Raw genomic sequence first — 20,481 nt, 5'->3', positions numbered from 1 at the left:
TTTTGTACCCAAATGCAGAGACCCCAGCTGAGACATTGTGCCCTGGGATTACTGAATTAGCAATGGATTCCCTTGCCTCATACCTGTCGTTTCATTAGGCAAAAGCATCAGTCAGCCCTTCCCTTAGTATGGTCTGTCTACTAACCCACAGCAATGGATTTAACCTACACTGCTTCCCCATACATTTTCAGTACCGCTACCGTCTCCCAGTTCCAAAGAAAGAGTATAAGAATTTATCAAAACCATCTGTAAACAAAAAAACATGATTTCAGAAATGTAGACACATTACCTTTGGGTTTTTCCCTTCTTTGGCCAATAAAGCACGTAATCTCTCTTGTGAAGGTGGTGCAACAAATATAATGTATGGCTTCAAGTCAGAATTACGTAGTGTCTTCAGTGACTGCAGAAATAGAATTTATTACATATTTAACAGTTCCATCCATGAAAAGGTCATTTAATGATGCATTATTCACATGCTATAATTGATAATATACTCTTCAAACACAGTGACAATTCTACAATATATTAACAGCAGTATAATTAGCCATAACAATATTACCCTCACCACTCAAGAGTTCATTCACCATTTCCTACAAAATTGATATTCCAATATTTTTCAGCTTCATGGAACCCAAACATTTACTTTTGTTCATGAATATTCTTCATAACTAAACTGAAGGAACATATCTCTTGGTATCCAAAGGAAAAAGTCACCTACATTGAAGTAAGTTTCCTTACAATGCTAAGGAATGGTACCAGCTTTGAACAGAGAGAAGAGTCATTAATTACTACAGTTTAGTATTTTCTGTTTTGAAAATTAAAATACAAGGTATCAGATACACTATTACTGTATACTTAGCATATTTTTTTTTTTTGCAGGTTGCGTTGATATTAAGGGACAGTAAATAAAGAACCCAACTTAGTCTGATTTTTTCAAAAGGTTCCTTTTATATGTCTCAGGACAAACTACTTGTCTCTGAGACAGACTTTTGTAATCACATCATTAGATCCATTTTCAAAAGGTGTTCTGAACTACATACTTTGCAATACCTATGAGCTATGCTGCTAAAGTATCACATGGTCCCAACTGGTGATGGCTAATTATGGCTTCAGTACCAGCAGACCTTACTAGTGTGTCTAAGTTTTAGGTCTTCTTTTGCAGCATCTACAACAGTAGTAGACCTTATACATATTATATGCATTAGAAAATGGGCAGTGTTCCAGGAGTTTGCCTCTTCCCACGTCTGACCAAATTCCCAAGCTGAGGTCTGTATACATAGTTTCTCTCTTCTTTCTCCAGTCAACAGGTCACAACTAAAGAGCTTTCAATATTGCTGATGTGATGTACATTAATCCTCTGTATTATGGAACTGCATAAACATTCCCCAAATGCAGTTTCCAAGTATAATCCCAAATAACTTCTCCTCCATCTTCAAAAACCCCAGAGCTCACAGAATAACTGAAACACTGAGACACACAAATCCTATTTTAAGTAATTTTTCAATTCAGATAGTTCTCACCAGCTTTCAGTACCTGGACACCAAGGTCCCTATTACCTTTAGCACAGATACGATAATGCATTCATTTTCAAACAAGGAACAAGAAGACTGTATTCACAGCACACTAAATAGAGTCAAATGAACACCACTGAAAGAAATTTTGGAATAAAAGTGAAAATGGACCTTGAAGAGACACTAATTTCAGATAAATCAAATACAGCTCTCTATAGATTCTCACAGTAGCTTTTACAATTAAAATACAACAGGCAACAGCTTTGCCATACCTGTGTATGAAGATTTAAAAGGCATATCTTGCCAGAATTGATGACTTGCCGCACAGAGTCTATGCTAGTACCATAGAGGTTCTTTTCAAACTCTCCGTATTCAATGAACTTCCCTGCAGCTATGTCACTTTCAAATGCCTGTCGGGAAACGAAATGGTAATCCCTGCCAGCTGCTTCAGTCTCTCTCCTGCTCCGAGTAGTATCTACAAATAGGAGTGACAAAAAAGAAATCAGAGATACACCTGCAGAATTGGAGAAATAAGTGGTTCTCTTAGGAGACATATCGCTAACAAAAAAAAAAATACCATAAGAAAACCCCAAAACAAACCAGCATATGAAATATCCAAGAAATGAAAGTATTATTTTCTACAATAAATATCCCTGGACAGATTAAGTTGCCAAAGGCTAAACCTACATTTACAGGTCTTGTTTACATTATCTAGTGGGAAAAAATAGACAACTAGGAAAGGAAGAATGCAGTTTCATTCCGAATATGGAAACAGCTGTAAGTTGTTTTTAACAAATTAAATTAGGTTTACGAACAGCTTAGCAATGTAAAGTACATAAAAATATAAAATTCACTGAAGCATCAGTCATTTGGGAAGGCACTAAAACCATCTAAATTTAAATTTACGCAGTAGATGTGGGTTAAAAGTTCTTTGACCAATGCAGCAGTTTCTTTTTTAAACTTCTGTAATTCACTCAAATTTATTCAAATTGAAATATACGCATATCTTATAATGCCTCTATAACACTGTGCTGGGACACCGGATACGCACTGACTTACCAAAGGTACTTTTTGCCACACAAGATATAACTTTATTATTTGTCCCTTATCCAAGAGCTGCTCAAACCCCCAGACCACAATTACTATTTTCAACACAAGAGGATGTGCCTGCAGGCAATGTTTAGAATAGCAATCATAATCTGCCCATCAAACTTACGTGGAACTGCAGAGGCAAAGCGATCCACTTCGTTATTCATAAGTCTCTGCCGCAATTCATTCTGGCCGCAGTTCTGCGGGCCAATCAGAACAATAGGCCGCTTTCTGTTTGCTGGTTGATGATACAGTGACATTTCCTCATAGGTCAAAATTTCCTCATTGTCATAATCTTGAGAGAGAAACAATAAAATAGTCACAACATACTTTACTGATAATTGCATGTATTGCCTGTTATGTAGCATCAAGTTTCAGGCAGCTCCTGACACTCTGCCCAGCATCTGTGAGTCCCCAGAGCAACAGAACCCTGAAAGATCATCACTTGCCCAGTAAGATGAGGCTTTCCCCCTGCTCCCTACCCTTTCCTGAGAAAGAAAATGCGTTTCCACTTACTACTGACATAAGTAGTAGCATAAACTTGGGAAACAACTTTCTTGCCAATAAGTAAGTTTCTACTACAAGAATAACACTTTATGCCCAACAACAACAAAATCATCATCCCAATCCCAAAGTACTGTTATAAGAATATAGGATAAGCAGCCTGCAAACTCTATGTGGAAGTTTCCATTTCCTAAACTTAATTATGCAGAGTGAAATGATATTATGAAACCATAATAAAATGGTTGATCAGTGTAAAATTATGACTGCTTCCATGCCTAAAAAGCTATCTGGTGTTCATCTAGTCTTTATAAAAGACTAAATGACCTTACAAAACCTGCCACCTCTTACATCTTTCACTAAATGCTATTACAAACCTGCACAGAACATAATCAGGCAGTATTTCTAACATATCCTGAAATTCAGCATTCTTTTCACAAGGCTCTGTAGAATCTTTTATAGTTGCTTTTAAGTATGAACACTGCGCGAAAGATGTTACTTACCATCATTTTTATTTGCATTGTATAAAACCTTTTTCCGTTTCTTTTTGTTTTTCTTCGCACACCAGAGTTTTCCTAACCAAAATAAAAATCATCACAATCCAATACCTGTACAGTACAAAGCTTCCTATCCCACCCACTATCTGGATCTTTAAAGTGATCTTTAAAGTGAAGTTTCAAAAAGGCATTACATTCTTTGGTTCATAACAGCAGTTTGGTGTGTATTAAGCAAATGTTACACACCAAGGACTTCAAATGAGTCCTGGCAGATAAAATTCTTTAAGAGAAAAAAGGGGCTTTCCAAATTCCCTTGCATCATCCTAATTACATCACACATAGTTATGAAAAATGCATGCAATTTATGCAGCAAAGCGCTAAATTCAGACCTGTATTTACATGATGAATTTTAAAAAATCATCCCACTTGTATTACAAAAAAATGGAAGAATTTTTTACAAATCCACAATGACAAGGTTCCAGGTATCACAAATTAGCACCTACAGATTTATTTCTTTTTTTCCTTAGAAAGTATATATCCAACCTGATTTTTCTGGCTCCTTGTCTTCTTCTATGGTTTGCTTCATAGCTTCTCTTTGCTGCTGAAAACTTTTTCCTTAACACATTAAAAGTACAAAAGCCATTAACATTTAGAAACCATTTCCATACTTTTTTGTAATGACTTATTAATTTTTCCTAAGTTTTTATGTAAGAGAAATTTAAAAAGAAATTAGAATTTAAAAAGAAACTCTAAGTGCTGCAAAGCTTGTTTATTGCTATGAAAATATATTAACAAAGACTTACAGAACTTTACTACTATTCTGGCCAGTTTCACCTGGAAAATTTAAGCTACTGGAAAGACTACGTTTCACACTAAGATGACATGGTCCAATTATCTTTGTATGTGTTCTATTTATACTACGTCTTTGAACTTCAGCTTGAAAAAGATTAGCCTATATTTAAATCTGTGTTCCTCTCAGCTTACTTGTCATGAAGTAACAGTGTGATATTTACAGAATTTGAAAAGTCTTCAGCTCCCTGTGTTTAACAGATCAGCAGATCTTTAATGGACTATAATGCTGTACATATTTCCATGTAAAAAAAAAATATAATGACTTCAGTGTCTGAAAACCCCATTACTCAAAGGCCCCCAAGAGTTAGAAAGGAACCATGATTGTCATATGTAACTGAAGTACTTTGCTAAGTCAAAACATGCAGAAAAGTTATGACAAAAAAAGAACAAACAACAAACCATACATTTTTCAAATAGGCTATCAAGAAATCTTAACAGCTGCTCTTATCTGCAGAGAACAAGGCAGGCTAAAAATCACACGTTTCTGCCATAACCAGCAGGGGGAACTCTGAATCCACAGAGTCCCCGTGGTGAAGGAGTAAAGGAAGAAGTAGCTCTTGAAAGGTGACCTGCAAAGGAAGTGCTAGCTTTACTCTGCATTTAGCATCTATACATAGAGATGCCTTAAAAGGTCAACCTTTAAAGTAAGCGAATTACATAACCAACAGTAGGCTCTGTTGCAAAAGGTTCAGTGCACAACTTTCTAGAGATTTATTTACCAGGGATAAGGCCTGCCAATGGCTGGTTATCTTCATCACCATCTCTGTAAGCCTGCCACCAATTTGGATCTTCTTGGCTGATCACATGGAGGATATCTCCTTTCTGAAAAGATAGTCCTAACTCTCGGCAAGGGACGTAGGGGTCATCGGAGGGATCATAGTCAAAATGTGCTTTCACGTGTATCTGTGAGAGACCAAATGTAAAAAAAGAAAAAAAAAAACACCACCACCCTGTGACTTCTGAAGAATTACACTGCATCTTCGGGTGATGCAGTGCAGTTCTGACATACAAAAATTCCAATATTCTATAAAATGGACACTTCATCTGGGGCACATGAGATACTGGAATGGAATCATTACCTGGGTTAGCAATGAAAAAGACACAGCTGTGCTAAGTTGGAGGTGAAGGCCTGAATTTAACTTGGCAATTCTAAGTCTATACAATTTTCTCACCATTTTAGGAGGTGAAACCCACTGATACAAGTTCTCTGCATTCAAGAAGCATGAGAAGTATTTTGATTTGTTTAAATATCTAATAAATACACAGACTGAAGCCCTGCTGGGCTTTAGGTGAAGTTTCACTTGTAATTTATTTTGTTACCAACTATTCATGTTTTTGTTTGGCTGTGATATAAATAGGTATGTTTTTTCTTCAAACTGTTAATGCTGTCTCAAGCAAAGTATGTTAGCTAAAAAGGTAATGAACAAAGTTCACAGTATGCAAACTTTCCCTCCCAAAGACTGAAGTTCCATCAACAACCCTTTTTTATATGCATGAAAATAGAGAAATTGGAAATTTTGAAATAGAATTTCAGAAGCACAGACAGTTCTAATTTTATAATTTCTTACTATTTTAGAAACTGAGTAAATATCATGTTATGAGTTCATCTTACAATCTGTCTTGGTTTAAGCCCAGCCAGTAACTGGGTACCACACAGCTACTCGCTCACTCCACCCCCTTTCCCGCCCCCCCCCCCCCCCCGGCTCCCGGAGGGATGGGGTGGAGAATCAAAAGAATGTAACTCCACGGGTTGAGATAAGAACAGTCCAGTAACTAAGGTATAACACAAACCACTGCTGCTACCACCAGTGATAATAATGATAAAGGAAATAACAAGGGAAGGGAATACAACCACTCACCACCCGCTGACTGATAGCCAGCCCAACCCAAGCAGTGATTTATCCCTTCTGGGTAACTGCCCCCAGTTTATATACTGGGCATGATGTGCTGTGGTATGGAATACCCCTTTGGTAAGTTTGGGTCAGGTGTCCTGTCTCTGCTTCCCCCCTGGCTTCCCCTCCTACCTGGCAGAGCATGAGACTCAAAGTCCCTGGTTGGAGTAAACATTACTTAACGAGAACTAAAAACGTCAGTGTCATCAGTGCTGTTCCCAAGCTGAAAGTCAAAAACACAGCACTGCACCAGTTACTAAGAAGGAGAAAAATGACCGCTACTGCTGAACCCAGGACCATCAATCACTTTCAACACTTAATGCAAGTATCAGTCTGGTAACAATTAAACCAATTTAAACAATTAATTTTAGTTTTGTTCCACAATGTAAATTACTTTGAGAAGAACCTTCTCCACATTACTGGTAAAACAAGGTATCATCAAGCTCAAGAACTTATGTAGAGCTACTTACAACTGTCTCCTTTGCAGGTGGTGGCTTGCTCTGCTGACTGGGAATCAATACAAAGGTCAAAGTACCATGCATGTCAGCCTGAGACAAAAAAAATAAAACAACAAAACTCTTCATATACAGTATCAAAATATAGCTTAGGGTTAAGAATTAATAGTATATTTTAGTGAATGCTTAAAAAATTCCCATAAAAGGCAGTTCCTAACAGCATATCATCTGCCCCTTAACTGGTTTAAAAGACAAAAGTACAGATACAGATGAAGTGAATCAATTTCTCATTAATTTCTTGTCTGTTGTTTTGACTAGCTGCTTTTGAACTGATTTATATTTTTGTCATGAATGCTAAAAGCATAATAAAGAGAAAAATATCTGTGTTGGCAAACTGGTAAACAAAAGGGGACTTATCAGGAGGGAAAGAAGTCTAGTCATGTAATGATCCCCAGTGATACAATTCGGGGTGGGTTTAAGTCTGGTCACAACTAAGCATCCACCAGCTTGTTACTCAATTCCCCTTCCCGAACAGGATGGGGGAGAGAACTAGAAGACTTAAGGCAAGAACAACCTCATGGGTGAAGGTAAAGACAGTTTAATAAGTGAAGGCAAAAAAATCGCAACCCAACAAGTGATGCAATGGCAGTCACTCACCACCCAGTTTTTATTGCTCAGCACCATATTATACGTCAGGATATATCACTGTGGTCAATCCAGGTCAGCTGTCCCAGCTGTGTTCCAGTTGGTCCCCTCCCCCAACCTCTTCCTCATCCCCAGCCTACTTACATACAGGGGATACAGTGAGAATCAGACAATGCCTTGACACTGTGCAAGCATTGGTCACAAATAGCTAAGAACACTGGTGAGTTATCAACACTGTTTCAGTCCAAAGCCAGCCTAAACCACAGCAACATATAAACTGCTATGAAGAAAATCACCTCCACCCCAGCCAGATACGACCACAATCGCACAGCCACATGTTTATTAATTATGGACTCAATCAGAGACAAAGAGGAAAAATCATGGCTTTTCAGAGTTAAACAAAGTTTTTCTTTGAAATCATTAAAAGCAAGACTCCACACGATAGTTTGAGTTTTCCACCCCTGTAGGTTTCATTTCTGCATATAACTGCCATCATTCTTCTTAATATCATACTATGCATCAGAAAGAAAACTTGAAATGGCTCTTTACATATAAACACTAGCTATCAGGATTAAAACACTTTTAAACTACTGCTATATGTGAATACAAATGACAAACAGATCCAGCAGGCTTCAGTCTTGTGAAAGCAGTATTTTTTGCAGGGAAAACAAGAAGTCTACAACTCACCAACAAGTCAAAAACCTCATTAACATCTTTTCCACGAATCTCAATGCCATTAATCTCCAGAACTTCATCCCCTTCATGTAACAGCCCACTCTTCTCTGCAGCACCTCCTTTCACTATTCGACTAATGATAACAGAATCCATTTCATTGCGAACAGTAGCACCCTGTGTAGTAGCAACACATTCCGAATTTATTACACATATGAAACTCAAAGCCATCTATTGTATATATTCCAAGCCAGGGGAGTAAAGAAACTGTGTTGAAAGTGAATTCAAGTAAAAGCTCAGATACATATACCCAATGCTCCAATTAAAAAGACCACCACTTTATTTCTTCAAGCTGCACTAGAGATTGAAGAGTTGAATTACTCCACAGCATAAGATTCATGATTTTTGAAAAACATATTCCTAAGTAAACACTTATTTGAAAAATGCAAAATATGAGTTTAAAAACCTCAAACAACGACAAAAAAACCCAAACGCAAAAAAAACCCCAGAGCAATGACAAAAAAAAAAAAAACCCAAACAAAACCCAACCATGGTGGTCACAAATGTATAAGCTAAAGTTTGAGACAGTGATTTCTGTCAAGCGGTCCTTTCCAAACCCAAGTTGACAGAAGTTTACAGGCTGACAGATTTTAAACGGCAGCATGGCTACTGTTGTATGAAGATACACACAAGTTTACCATCTGTTGACTATTCTCATTTTGGAGGGAGGGGGAGTGTTTACAAGTTAATCATCACCTCCACATTCAAATTCCAAAGCTTTCATAGCAATCTGCAAAGGACAAAAAGCTTATTACCTCCTTTACATATAACAGAGTGAGTACCAGCACTTACCAAAGGAATATCCCGAGCTTTCTCAATGCGAACTATTTTAACCGTCTCCCCTCCATACACACCAACATTCTCATAAATTTTTTCATCTGTCACAGGGTCTGGTTGCATTTCTTGTTCTGCAACCTTATCATGAGCCAGTAAAAGTGCCTAGTGTTCAACAAAATCAGTGCAGTTAAGAGAAAATTTCACACCTCACACAAAATTAAAAATCAAAACAATACAAAATAGTAGAGTTTGATGAAATTCTGCAATTTGAATAGTCTTTGCAGGTTAGAGAACATTGCAAATGGACTCAAACAATAAAAAAAAAATATCTATCACATCTATGTAGTACCTAATGCTTTCCAAAACTTCCCTTTCAAATTGGAAAGGAATAAAAAACCCAACCAACCAAACAACTGAATACACAACTATGTACTTACAGCTTCTCCTTAAAAAAGCAGACACTGGTTTACTTTGTGTGTGAATCAGGATACAGACATAAGAAGTTACTGCAGTGAAAACTGCCCATAGATTTACATCATCACCACATGACAAAACTCCATTTATGCACCCTATGCTAAGCATAAAACAGTTGTCAAAACCCCTCAGAAATAAGCAAGGCAGCTCATGTGTTGCTCTGACCTTACTGATCTACTGCTACATCATTTATGTGCAAATTACCCTGTTATACATGAGAATGTAGCAAGGGCTGAATACATTCATGCACTATACTTGATTAGAAGTTTCCATTACTTGCTGGGAACTGGAGATCTGCAGAGCTGAAGAATAAAAATCCATCCTTGCCCAGTCAGCACAAGATGTTTGCAAAAACAAAAAAGTTATACTGAAAACCACATAAAGAAATACTTCCATTAGATTAGAAGTTTCATTTTTGTTTTACCTGCACGTGAGGGGCATTCAGCAAAGCATTAAGCTCCTGCCCATCCTTATGGTGACTGGGTTTCAAAACACTCTGTACCTAAAAAGAAAACAAGTAATAAAGCTCTTAATCTTCCTAATGATTTATCAATCCTTCCTCCCCTACTCAAGCACAAACCCAAATGCAATTGTTCTTTTCACTCAAAGTAAAGTATATCCATGTAGTAGTTACACTGGCTGACTAAACTTAATCTGGTACACATCAGGGAAACATGATGAGACCATGGGATAACTACAGCACATTCTGCCTCAGTAATTATTTACCAAATCTAAACTGGTATCCAGTGCATTACGTGTATTTGTCAACACCAGAAACTGGCAATAAGCTCAGCAAACACAAAAAGATGCACACACACACAAAATAAACTCTAGTAAGGAACACAATAGTGAAATCCATCACGATGAAGTCTATTAAAGTGAATGTGCTGGGTCTTTAAATGGACTAATTTCTCATTAACGTGATTATTCTTCCTTTTCCTTAAAAGAAAGTTGCTTATTTTTACCCAAGCTATTTCCATCAACAGAAGACCAAAGATTCCAAGACAGATTTTGCAATGCATCCTGGAGTCCCTGCCTCAAAGTGTACAAGTCAAAACTTTAAAAGATCCCTAAAAATCAGGTTTCTTTGGCTCGTTCCAAAATAATTCCTATTAACAGAAAGGCAGTTCTTGCTCAAGCAACCTCAGTTGTCCAAAAAGGTTTGCCTTCTCACAGTTACCGAACATCCCCTGCCATCACCTCTTGCAAGTAGACTGATACGCTTACAGAGAAACCCAGGAGCAGGGAAGTCCCTCTTAGCGAAAGTTGAGGCCGAAGAAGATTCTTCCCATAGTCGTTATCCTCTGGTCTAATCTGACCAAAGGCACACAGATCCAAAGGCACAGATGAGAAAGATGAGAGGACGCCTTCAACACCGGAGCGGGGCGGAGATCAGTGTCCAGGAGCCTCAACTCAGAGCAGCCAGAGCTACCGAGGGAGCCTCAAGTCCTCGACAGGACCTGCCCAGGAGCCGGCGGCTCCACTGACGCGAGCAGGGACTCACAGGGTGCGGAGCCAGGAGCAGCGGCACCAGCCCTGAGTGGGTAAAAACCTGCCCCAGGGAGCGCGGCGAACAGAGCGGGTCGGGGCAGTTTGCGAGCGGGCAGACGGGGCAGGCGAGCGGGATGGTGCGCACTCCCCATATGAGCAGGGCCTGGCCTGGGAGCTCTGCTCCGGCTGCCCCGGCGGTGATAGGGTAGGCACCCAGACAGAGCAGATGAGAGGGGAGGCTGCAGCGCAGAGCTCGGAGTGTAGAGAGTGCCTGCACTGGTCTGGTGAGGGAAAGGAGCACGATGGGCAGGGCTGCACTCGGTGCTCCCTGGTGGAGGCCCTCCTGCAGCAGGGGCTGAGCTGCGGGACGCTGTCAATGGGCTGCAAGATGTCAGGGAAGCTGAGAGGAAGCAGGGCTGCTTGCTCCAGCCCCAAATTGTGCATGGGCCTCAAGAGTCACCTCTAGCTCACGGAGAAAAGAAGGAGGCCACTAACGCGGGAAGCTGGGAATTAGTGACAAAAAAAAAGAAAAAAAAAAGAAAAACCCAACAAAAAAAAGGAGGAAAAGGGCAACTAAAAGCAAAGGGCTTCCTCCTAAATCTGTTTCCCCACGCAGAACCGCTTTGCTGTCCTGCAGGGGGCTAATGAGGAAACGCACTCGCACCAGAAACAGCCGGCTGGTGCACTGGTAAAGAAGATCTCTGCTGGTACTGCAAGGAAAAAGCAGTGGGTCGTGGTAGCAGGGGACTCCACTCTGAAAGGGACAGAAGCACTCGTCTGTCGGCCAGACCCGGTCTCAAGGGAGGTGTGCTGCCTACCTGTGGACAGATTAGGGATGTTACAGAGAGGCTGCCTGCTCTAGTAAGCCCCACTATTACCCACCTCTAGTGATCCATGTAGGGGCTAATGATACAGATAGCAGTAGCCCAGAGAACATAAGGAAGGACTACAGAGCCATGGGAGAGGTGGTCAGGAGCTCTGGAGCTCAGATTGTCTTTTCGTCAATTCTCCAGGATAAAGGGGAGGGCCCTAAAAAAGCTACGAGGATTAGCCAGGTTAATAAATGGTTAAAAAGGTGTGTCAGAGTCAGGGATTTGAGTGTCTAGGAGACGGGACCCAAGTTTGTAGGCCAGGTCTACTGGCTGGTGTAGCTGCTCTGAAGAGTGGTTTTGGTAGAAGGCTTGCCAGACTTGTCAAGGGTGCTTTAAACTAGATGTGTTGTGGGAGGGGGGCATCATCCCATCCCAACACACCCAGTCAGTTGCCAGCACCTATAATAAATGCTCGGAGCAACGTAGAGATAATCCAGCCACATCCATAATCCAGCTTCATTTGGAGCTTGGCTCAGATACCTCTATACAAATGCCAGTAGCATGGGGAACAAACAAGAGGAATTAAGAGATGTGTGCACGTCTACGGGGGTATGATATAATAAGCATGACAGAAACATGGTGGGATGGCTCCTATGACTGGAGCGCTGGAATGGAAGGTTACAGGCTCTTTAGAAAAGACAGGCCCAGCAGGCAGGGAGGGGGAGTTGCCCTTTATGTTAGGGATAGGCTGGAGAGTATGGAACTCTGTCTGGGGACAGGTGAGCAGTCAATAGAGAGTTTGTGAGTCAGGGTTAAAGGGAGAACAGCGATGGGAGACATTACTGTGGGGATCTGTTACAGACCACCTGATCAAAAGGAACCTGCGGATGAAGCACTCTACAGACAGATAGGAAAAGCCTCACGCTCGCAGGCCCTTGTTCTCATGGGGGACTTCAACCACCCTGACATCTGTTGGAGCGATAGTATGGCCCGGCACAAGCAATCCAGGAAGTTCCTTGATTGTGTGGAAGACCACTTCCTTCTTCAAGTAATAGAGGAGCCGACAAGGAGAGGTGCCATGCTTGACCTTGTGCTCACCAACAGGGAAGGGCTCGTTGAGAATATGGTGCTCCAGGGCAGCCTTGGATGCAGCGATCACGAGATGGTCGAATTTGAGATCCTCGAATGAGAAGAGCGTGCTGCAAGCTCACGGCCCTGGACTTCAAAAGAGCAGACTTTGGCCTCTTCAGGAGCCTGCTTAGTAAGGTTCCATGGGATATAGCCCTGGAGGGCAGGGGGGCCCCAAGACTGTTGGCTGATATTCAAGGATCACCTGCTACAAGGTCAGGAGTGTTGCATCCCAACAAGAAGGGAGCGCAGCAGGAGGGCCAGGAGACCTCCTTGGATGGATAAGGAGCTGCTGAGAAAAATTCAAAGGAAAAAAGAGGCTTATAAAAAGGTGGAAGCAAGGACAGGCGGCCTGGGAAGAGTAGAGGGATGTTGTCCAGGAAGCTAGGGACCAGGTTAGGAAAGCTAAGGCCCAGTTAGAATTAAACTTGGCTAGGGATGTTAAGGATAACAGGAAGGGATTCTATGGGTACGTAGCAAATAAAAACCAAGACTATGGACAACGTAGGCCCCCTTCAGAAGCTTTTGGGAGAACTGGCTACCCTGGATTTGGAGAAGGCTGAGGTTCTGAATGACTTCTTTGCCTCGGTCTTCACTTGGCAAATGCTCAATCACACCACCCAAGTCTTAGAAGGTAGATGCAGAGACTGTGAGAATGAAGACCTTGGGCCCACTGTAGGAGAGGATATGGTTCAAGACCATCTTAAAAACCTGAACGTACACAGGTCCATGGGACCTGATGAAATCCATCCATGGGTCCTGAAGGAGCTGGCGAATGAAGTTGCTAAGCCACTGGCCATCATATTTGAAAAATCATGGCAGTCAGGTGAAGTTCCCGACGACTGGAAAAAGGGAAATATAACCCCCATTTTCAAGAAGGGGAAAACGGAAGACCCGGGGAATTATAGACCAGTCAGTCTCACCTCTGTGCCTGGCAAAATCTTGGAGCACATTCTCCTGGAAGGCATGCTAAGGCACATGAAAAACAAGAAGGTGCTTGGTGACAGCCAGCATGGCTTCACTAAGGGGAAATCCTGCCTGACCAATTTGGTGGCCTTCTGTGATGGGGCTACAGAACTGATGGACAGGGGTAAAGCAGTTGATGTCATCTACCTGGACTTGTGCAAAGCGTTTGACACTGTCCCCCACATGACATCCTTGTCTCTAAACTGGAGAGACATCAATTTGATAGGTGAACCACTCAGTGGATAAAGAAGAGGCTGGATGGCCGCATGCAAAGAGTTGTGGTCAATTGCTCAATGCCCAGTTGGAGACCAGTAACGAGTGGTGTCCCTCAGGGATCAGTGTTGGGACCGGTCTTGTTTAATGTCTTTGTTGGTGACATGGACAGTGGACGAAGCCTTGGGTGATAATGGTTTAGTGTGAGATGTCCCTGCCCATGGCAGGGGGTTTGGAACTGGATGATCTTAAGGTCCTTTCCAATCCTAACTATTCTGTGATTCTATGATTCTATGAATCCAGAGACATCAAGAGTAAATTATACATACCAAAGCAGCAGCTTCCAGTGGTATGGAAAAGACTTTTTCCAAGAGCTTTTTACTCTTCAGGATGAGATAATGTGACATCAAAGAATCAAGAAAACACATGTTCCAAAGTGAAAATAATTTTTTTGTGTGTTCTAATAATACCTAAAGGTCTGAAGAGCCTCTATCTTAGAAGGAATTATCTACAGAAAAGCTAACAACTCTTGGATGCTACCAGTTAACAGTAATGAAAGCCGTAAAGATAATTTTAAATCCTAGCAGAAGCCACTAAGTTAACTGTTCCCATGGAGCAAGACCCTTATACTGCCAAGCAAACAGTGTCACATGGAACAAGTTCCTGTGCTTGCTAATAAACCTGGCACAATCTCCAAAAGCCTTCCTTTTGACATCCCCCCTGGTGAACAAATCTAGTATAACTTACAATAGTCAAACAAGAATCCAGATTTATTTATTTCTTTAAAACTGATTTCTTAGCCATAGAGAACAGAAAGAATTCAGCTTCTTAGAGGCCTTTCAGTCATATCTCTGAATTGGTCAGGTAGCTATTATCCCTGGCTTAGCCTGAGTTTGCCATAGAGCAGACAGAGCACTGTAAAGGATACATTTCACTAACAAATATTCCTCTGTGTTGAAAGAAGAGATTCTTCTATGCAAAAGACTCTCATAAAGCTTTATTTTCAGTCTCTAAAGTGACTTTCCTTTCTTGAAGAAGCTACAAGATTTTAAATCCTTATTTATTCCATCTGAATGACCCTTTTACAAGAAAGCCTATTTAGAAAGCAACTTAGAAGTCCTGCAAGCAAGACACCTTTTGAATGCAAGGTCAAATACTGGTGATTTGACAGAGAAAAAGAAAGCAACCAGGCCCAACTAGTCATTCTGTGTGCAGTGAATATCATTTAATCAAGTTGAATTTCTGCTTTCAATAATTTGATTATTCAAAACTTTAATCACATCCTCCCTCCCCTAAGAGGAAGATGCATTTATTTGTTTATTCAATGAAGCTCTAGGAAAGCATCAGGTTGCTATATACATCACTTACTACACTAGTATTGCTGCATGTCAGATTCCTTTGTTACTTGTGTTAATGAATTCCACAGTTTTATCAGATGAAGAAATTTGAATATAGGCTGTCATTCCAGAAGTGACACACTACAGGTAGCATAGCAATCCATACTAAATATGTAGCAATAATAGTATTTTCTTAACTCTTCAGCCTAGATCTTATTGTTAATTTTGTTAACTTCAGTTCAAGCAACTTCCCAAAAGCTACCAATTTGGTTTCACTATACATACCACAATTTGGAGGCACATACTGAAATTATACTAAATATTCAGAATTTAACCACACCTGCAAAATCATTTGTTGTTTACTCTCAGGTGAGCAGGTCTGTCAGAGGGAATATACGAGCACATTCTAGTGCATTTATACCAGAAGTGACAGGCTTCTAGTGCATCCTCTCAAAGTACTGATGTAGTTTAATTGCCTGCACTTGCTGAAGTGAACAGTAGCAAGTCTGGACCCTTCAGAAACATAGCCTATATAATTTCAGCCTATTAAGTATATTTAACAGCAAGAACATCTTTAAGGTGTTTGATATGTGCTGTTACAGGCCAAAAATTGCAAACTGTCTTGAATGATGCAACCAATCACAGAATAATAGAATGGTTTAGGCTGGAAAAGACCTTAAGATCATCTAGTTCCAAACCTCCTGCCATGGGCAGGGATGCCTCACACTAGGCCAGGTTGCTTAAGGCCCCGTCCAGCCTGGCCTTAAACACTGCCAGGGATGGAGCTTTCAGAACTTCTCTAGGCAACCAGTTCCAGTGCCTCACCACCCTCACAGTAAAGAACTTCTTCCTTGTATTTAACCTAAATCCCCCCGTTTGAGTCTTAAAAGGTCAAGATTCAGACCATGGTCCCGTAATCCTTTCCTCTATGTTGGTCCATTTTAAATGGACTTAAAAATCAATTTAATTACACTTGATCTTTCCTGGCTATTTTTAAGACTTGGAGTACACCACATTACATGAAGATTAGCTCTCTAAAATAAATTCCTTAAGCTCAGGTGCTTCATTCCACCTTTTAAAGTCAATTAAAGTTTCTTTTTAAAAGAAAGAAAAATCTTCAGCTGTCGGTGACTGGTTATCAGACTCCCTGGGAAAAGTTAACTGCACCAGTACACTACTAGTTTTAATAATTTTCTAAGGGAGACTAGAAAATAAAAATGCACCATTCTACTGTCATGACTGCTTCTGGTTAAAAAATTCCAAAATCAAAAAGTTTTTTGCAACACACTGTTGATAAGACACTACATTTTAAGAAAGTGATTAAAGAGTAAATGAAAACAGATTTTAAATTAACTTCATTGCAAATGATAATTCTCCCCAAACACACTTCCACAACTGTAGTTTAATTAAATATTAACATTTACCTTTTTTTAAAAAAAAGAGGATGTTCCACGTTGCAATCTGAAATTATGTTGCAAACTGTCTTTTCCTGTTAGACCTACAGAAGCATGCGCTCTAGAACAGGTTCTCTTCCACACCATAAAACCTCAAATAAAATGTCTGTAGCTTTAAATGAGGACATGCACTCCAAACAGTTTGAATTAAACACTGTCACTGATGACCTGTGCACTGAAATATGCACACTAGATTACTTGCCATTTAAAATTAATGTCATGCATGTATCTGCTATTTTTCTTTCTTGTAATGCCTTGTGGTTTTTATCATCAAGATGTTACCAGTATTTTAAACCCTGGCATTTGCAATTGTTTTAGAAACCCCTTCAAGTAAATAAACAATAAATAAACTGTTTTTGGGGGGAGCTTCTCATGCCTATGTTTAGGGATGGAAAAGAGACATAACCAAAAATCAAAGTACAAGAAAAAACCTGAGCATGCAAGACAGACATTTTGACAGGCTGAAAAAAAACCCCAAACCCAACTTTTCCTAAAGCAGAAATTATTTCTTCCATACTGCTAGCATAAGAAATACAGTAACCTTTCCAAAAGGAGTAAAGGATCTCAAAAAAAACCCAAACAAGCGTAAGCACAAGCATCTTGTATTCAGGATGTACCAGGAAGTACAGAGTGATGTGAATGGAGGCTTCAAAGTGTTCTTCGTCAGACACTTCTGTCAGTCAGAAATATTTGTCCTGAATTTCTGGCTCAATTGTTTCAGGATGCTATTTAACATATTGCAAAACATAAGTCACTTAAATACACCCAAAGATGATTCACTGAGAAAGTAGATTACATCTGAAAATGGAAACAGACATATGCAATATATTGACTTTTCAGGAATTTCAAGGCTGGACAAGACAAGCATGGGAGATGAAGAATCAAAACAAATGTCTCTCTTCTGGGTGATAAGAAAATGTATTTTAGATTAAAGAAATATTTTCTTTATGCTTAACCTTCTTCATGGATTGCTCAGAGACATGAAAATGGCTTTACAGCACTCTCTGATTTTAGTATTTACCAAATCACCTGGAAAAGAAAGAGAGGAATGTGTTGGGAAGGTGAGGGTTAGGGAAGATGTGGAGGAATATGAAGATTTGAAAACAGATGTAGATTTTTCCTAGGCATATTTTCTTGGACATTTGTATTAAGCAACAAATAAAAGTATTTCATATCCATGAAGGGGAAAAAAACAGCTTTCTTAAGAAATGTATCTGTAACTTTCTATATTATAAATGAAGATTCAAAAACTCTGGCTTGTATCTGAATGAAATCCCAAGCTAGGCTTGCGTCAAGTGGGTGTTTGGGAAAGTAGTTTACAATCAGAAGTTAGATGAAAAGGTTCCTTGAGGCTCACAGACATCAAAGAAGCCTACTGAGGATCCTATAGCACCCTACAGCCTGATAAAAAGCCAGAGGAAAGCTCCTATGTAAAAATACTCCCACCTGGTTTTGGCACAATCTTGCTGACAAACCTAAACAGGAAAATCCTGAGCTGCAATTTAGTCAGCACACTGCACCTTTAGATAATATTTAAGTTGCATCCCTCAAAGATCAGTAATTTCTTCTGCAAAAGAAGTTCAAGCTTGCTACAATGCTGTTTTCCTTGACTTACAAGCTTAAAGATAGAAAAAGGAAGGAGAGTAGAAAGAACTGTTGAAAAAAAAGAATATTGCTTCAGGCAGACAAGCACCCCACCCTCCAAAAAAAAAAAAAACAACAACAAAAAAAACCACCCAAACAAAAAAAAAAAACCAACACAAAAAAAAAAACAAAAAGAAAAACCAACTTGCTGGCATACTGAAATTGGAGTGATGTACCTTTAAGTAACTGGAGAACAGCTGTGTACTGGTGCAGGTACTCCAACTGGTGTACCAGAGCATGTTTTTGAATGGCTAAGTTTGGTTCATGGGGTGCTAAACATAGGAACATTTATTCAGCTTCCGAATCTGGCTTTGCTGAACACTGCAGTGCTATGCTTGCACTGATACTGGTATTCAAGCTCAAAGTTTAAACTTTGAACATACTAACAAATGTAAACCCATATAAGGTGTAGCCACACTTCAATATATACGTGCACCTGGCCATAGGAAATGAAGATAAAGTTATTGAGCAACCCCTCAGAGTGCCTTGGCTGCATCCAGCCACATGCAGAAACTCATTCTGTTCACAGCAATGCTGTGAGTTTTCTGTAAATTACTACTACTGCTTATAAAGTAGGTATAGAGGTATTGCCCATTCATATTGAAGTAAGCATTGAAGAAAGCAGTTAACCTGGCTGAAACTGTAAAAGATTAAAAATCTTGCTCAATTAGATTTCTAAAACAATACTTTAATACTTTCTAAAAGACCTATCAGATCTTACAAGAGAACTGTCATCTGCCAGACGAAATTTACATGCAATCTGACCAGCACAGCAGTAATTTTAACATTGAAAGAAAGTATTAAGAGATCTGTTGCTCACTTTAAAGCAGTATGCTAGTTTCAAGTATGGCTGTGTTTCCAGAGATGCCTCTCAATTTAACAATCATGGCTCAGCTCAGAGGAAAGTCAGCAAGAGAAAGCTGCAATTCAATTCCTGAATACTTAGAATAAAGAATACTAAAGGTAAGGAGTTAGATTTTCATAACCACTCCCTTTGCCTATGTTTAAACATAGTACCTTTTCTGTTGCATATCTATCCATGCTAAAAAGGGAGTCTGTATCCCAAAATATTGTTCTGGTTACAGTTTGGAAATCTGGAAAAACCGGATACAGTGATCAGTGACTATTATAAACCCTTTCATATTCACCATTCAGTAAGTCAGACAAGCTTGACAAGTACATATTTCAACAACAGCTATGATTATAGGTTTCACATATATCACAGAGAAGCATACTGTACATACCTCTTGTGCTAGTTCTTGTGCGTTGGAGATGAGAGGATATGGAGGGCTGGCTTTGTTCATATGCACTGTAACAGCATTGTGTATCTTAAACGCATTCTGAAAATCAGTATTTTGAACAAGCTGTAAAATGAGAGAGATATCCTCTTGGCTCTGAGGGTCTACCAAAACATGCTGGATATGCTTAAGGGAAGTTAACAGTTCTTCCACTTCTAGGTAGGAAATAACAAAATACAAATAAGATATGAGTTAACAAGATTCATAGTTAAGCAATGTTTATATAAAGATTTTTATAAAAAGTTTTTTTTGCTGTTCCTCTTTTGAACCAGCAATGACATATGCAAGTTCACTCTGACTTTTAGTAGCAGAACGTACCTGAATAAAAAAAGACCGCAAAGTTGGTAAAAGGAGACATAAAAAAAGCTGATACTGTTTAAATTTAATTCCTATTGCAGGAGCAGGTCTTCTCTAAAAGAAATCATAGAAGATCCAATAACTGCAGTTCATGTATAGCTAAATGTCAAAGAGGGACAATTTTGCCACGTGAAAATAACTCCTTTGCTAAACTAATCTTAATCATGGAACATTCATCATTTATATTCATAGAATCATAGAATATGTTGGTTGGAAGGGCCCTTCAGAGGTCGAGTCCGAAGTGTTATTTTGATACACATGGAATGATGTATCTGCCGTGCTAGATAACCAAGTATTGCTTAGTTATAGAATGCGTGTTTGATAAGCAAACTACACCCAATTTTTGAACATAAAAT

The 20,481-nt window shown here is 39.6% G+C and overlaps 1 protein-coding gene across 3 annotated transcripts in view; it reads right to left on the bottom strand.

Moving 5' to 3' along the window:
• Positions 1-20,481, bottom strand: part of PALS1 (protein associated with LIN7 1, MAGUK p55 family member) — a 59,784-nt gene that overhangs the window by 3,893 nt on the left and 35,410 nt on the right. For 2 of the 3 annotated variants that reach the window (XM_065686704.1, XM_065686705.1), the window contains 11 exons: positions 19,715-19,927; positions 9,850-9,927; positions 8,967-9,113; positions 8,130-8,291; positions 6,813-6,890; positions 5,170-5,353; positions 4,142-4,213; positions 3,605-3,676; positions 2,728-2,895; positions 1,784-1,986; positions 290-400 (listed from right to left, as the gene is read on the bottom strand). In XM_065686704.1, coding sequence (XP_065542776.1) covers positions 290-400; positions 1,784-1,986; positions 2,728-2,895; positions 3,605-3,676; positions 4,142-4,213; positions 5,170-5,353; positions 6,813-6,890; positions 8,130-8,291; positions 8,967-9,113; positions 9,850-9,927; positions 19,715-19,927 — 1,488 coding nt within the window. The remainder of the gene's footprint in view (positions 1-289; positions 401-1,783; positions 1,987-2,727; positions 2,896-3,604; positions 3,677-4,141; positions 4,214-5,169; positions 5,354-6,812; positions 6,891-8,129; positions 8,292-8,966; positions 9,114-9,849; positions 9,928-19,714; positions 19,928-20,481) is intronic. The other variant, XM_065686706.1, reaches the window with a different exon arrangement.

The sequence above is a fragment of the Lathamus discolor genome, chromosome 6, assembly GCF_037157495.1.
Source record: "Lathamus discolor isolate bLatDis1 chromosome 6, bLatDis1.hap1, whole genome shotgun sequence".
NCBI lineage: Eukaryota > Metazoa > Chordata > Aves > Psittaciformes > Psittacidae > Lathamus > Lathamus discolor.
Note: the sequence above shows the minus strand (reverse complement) of the source record. Positions and strands in the feature narration are given on the sequence as shown.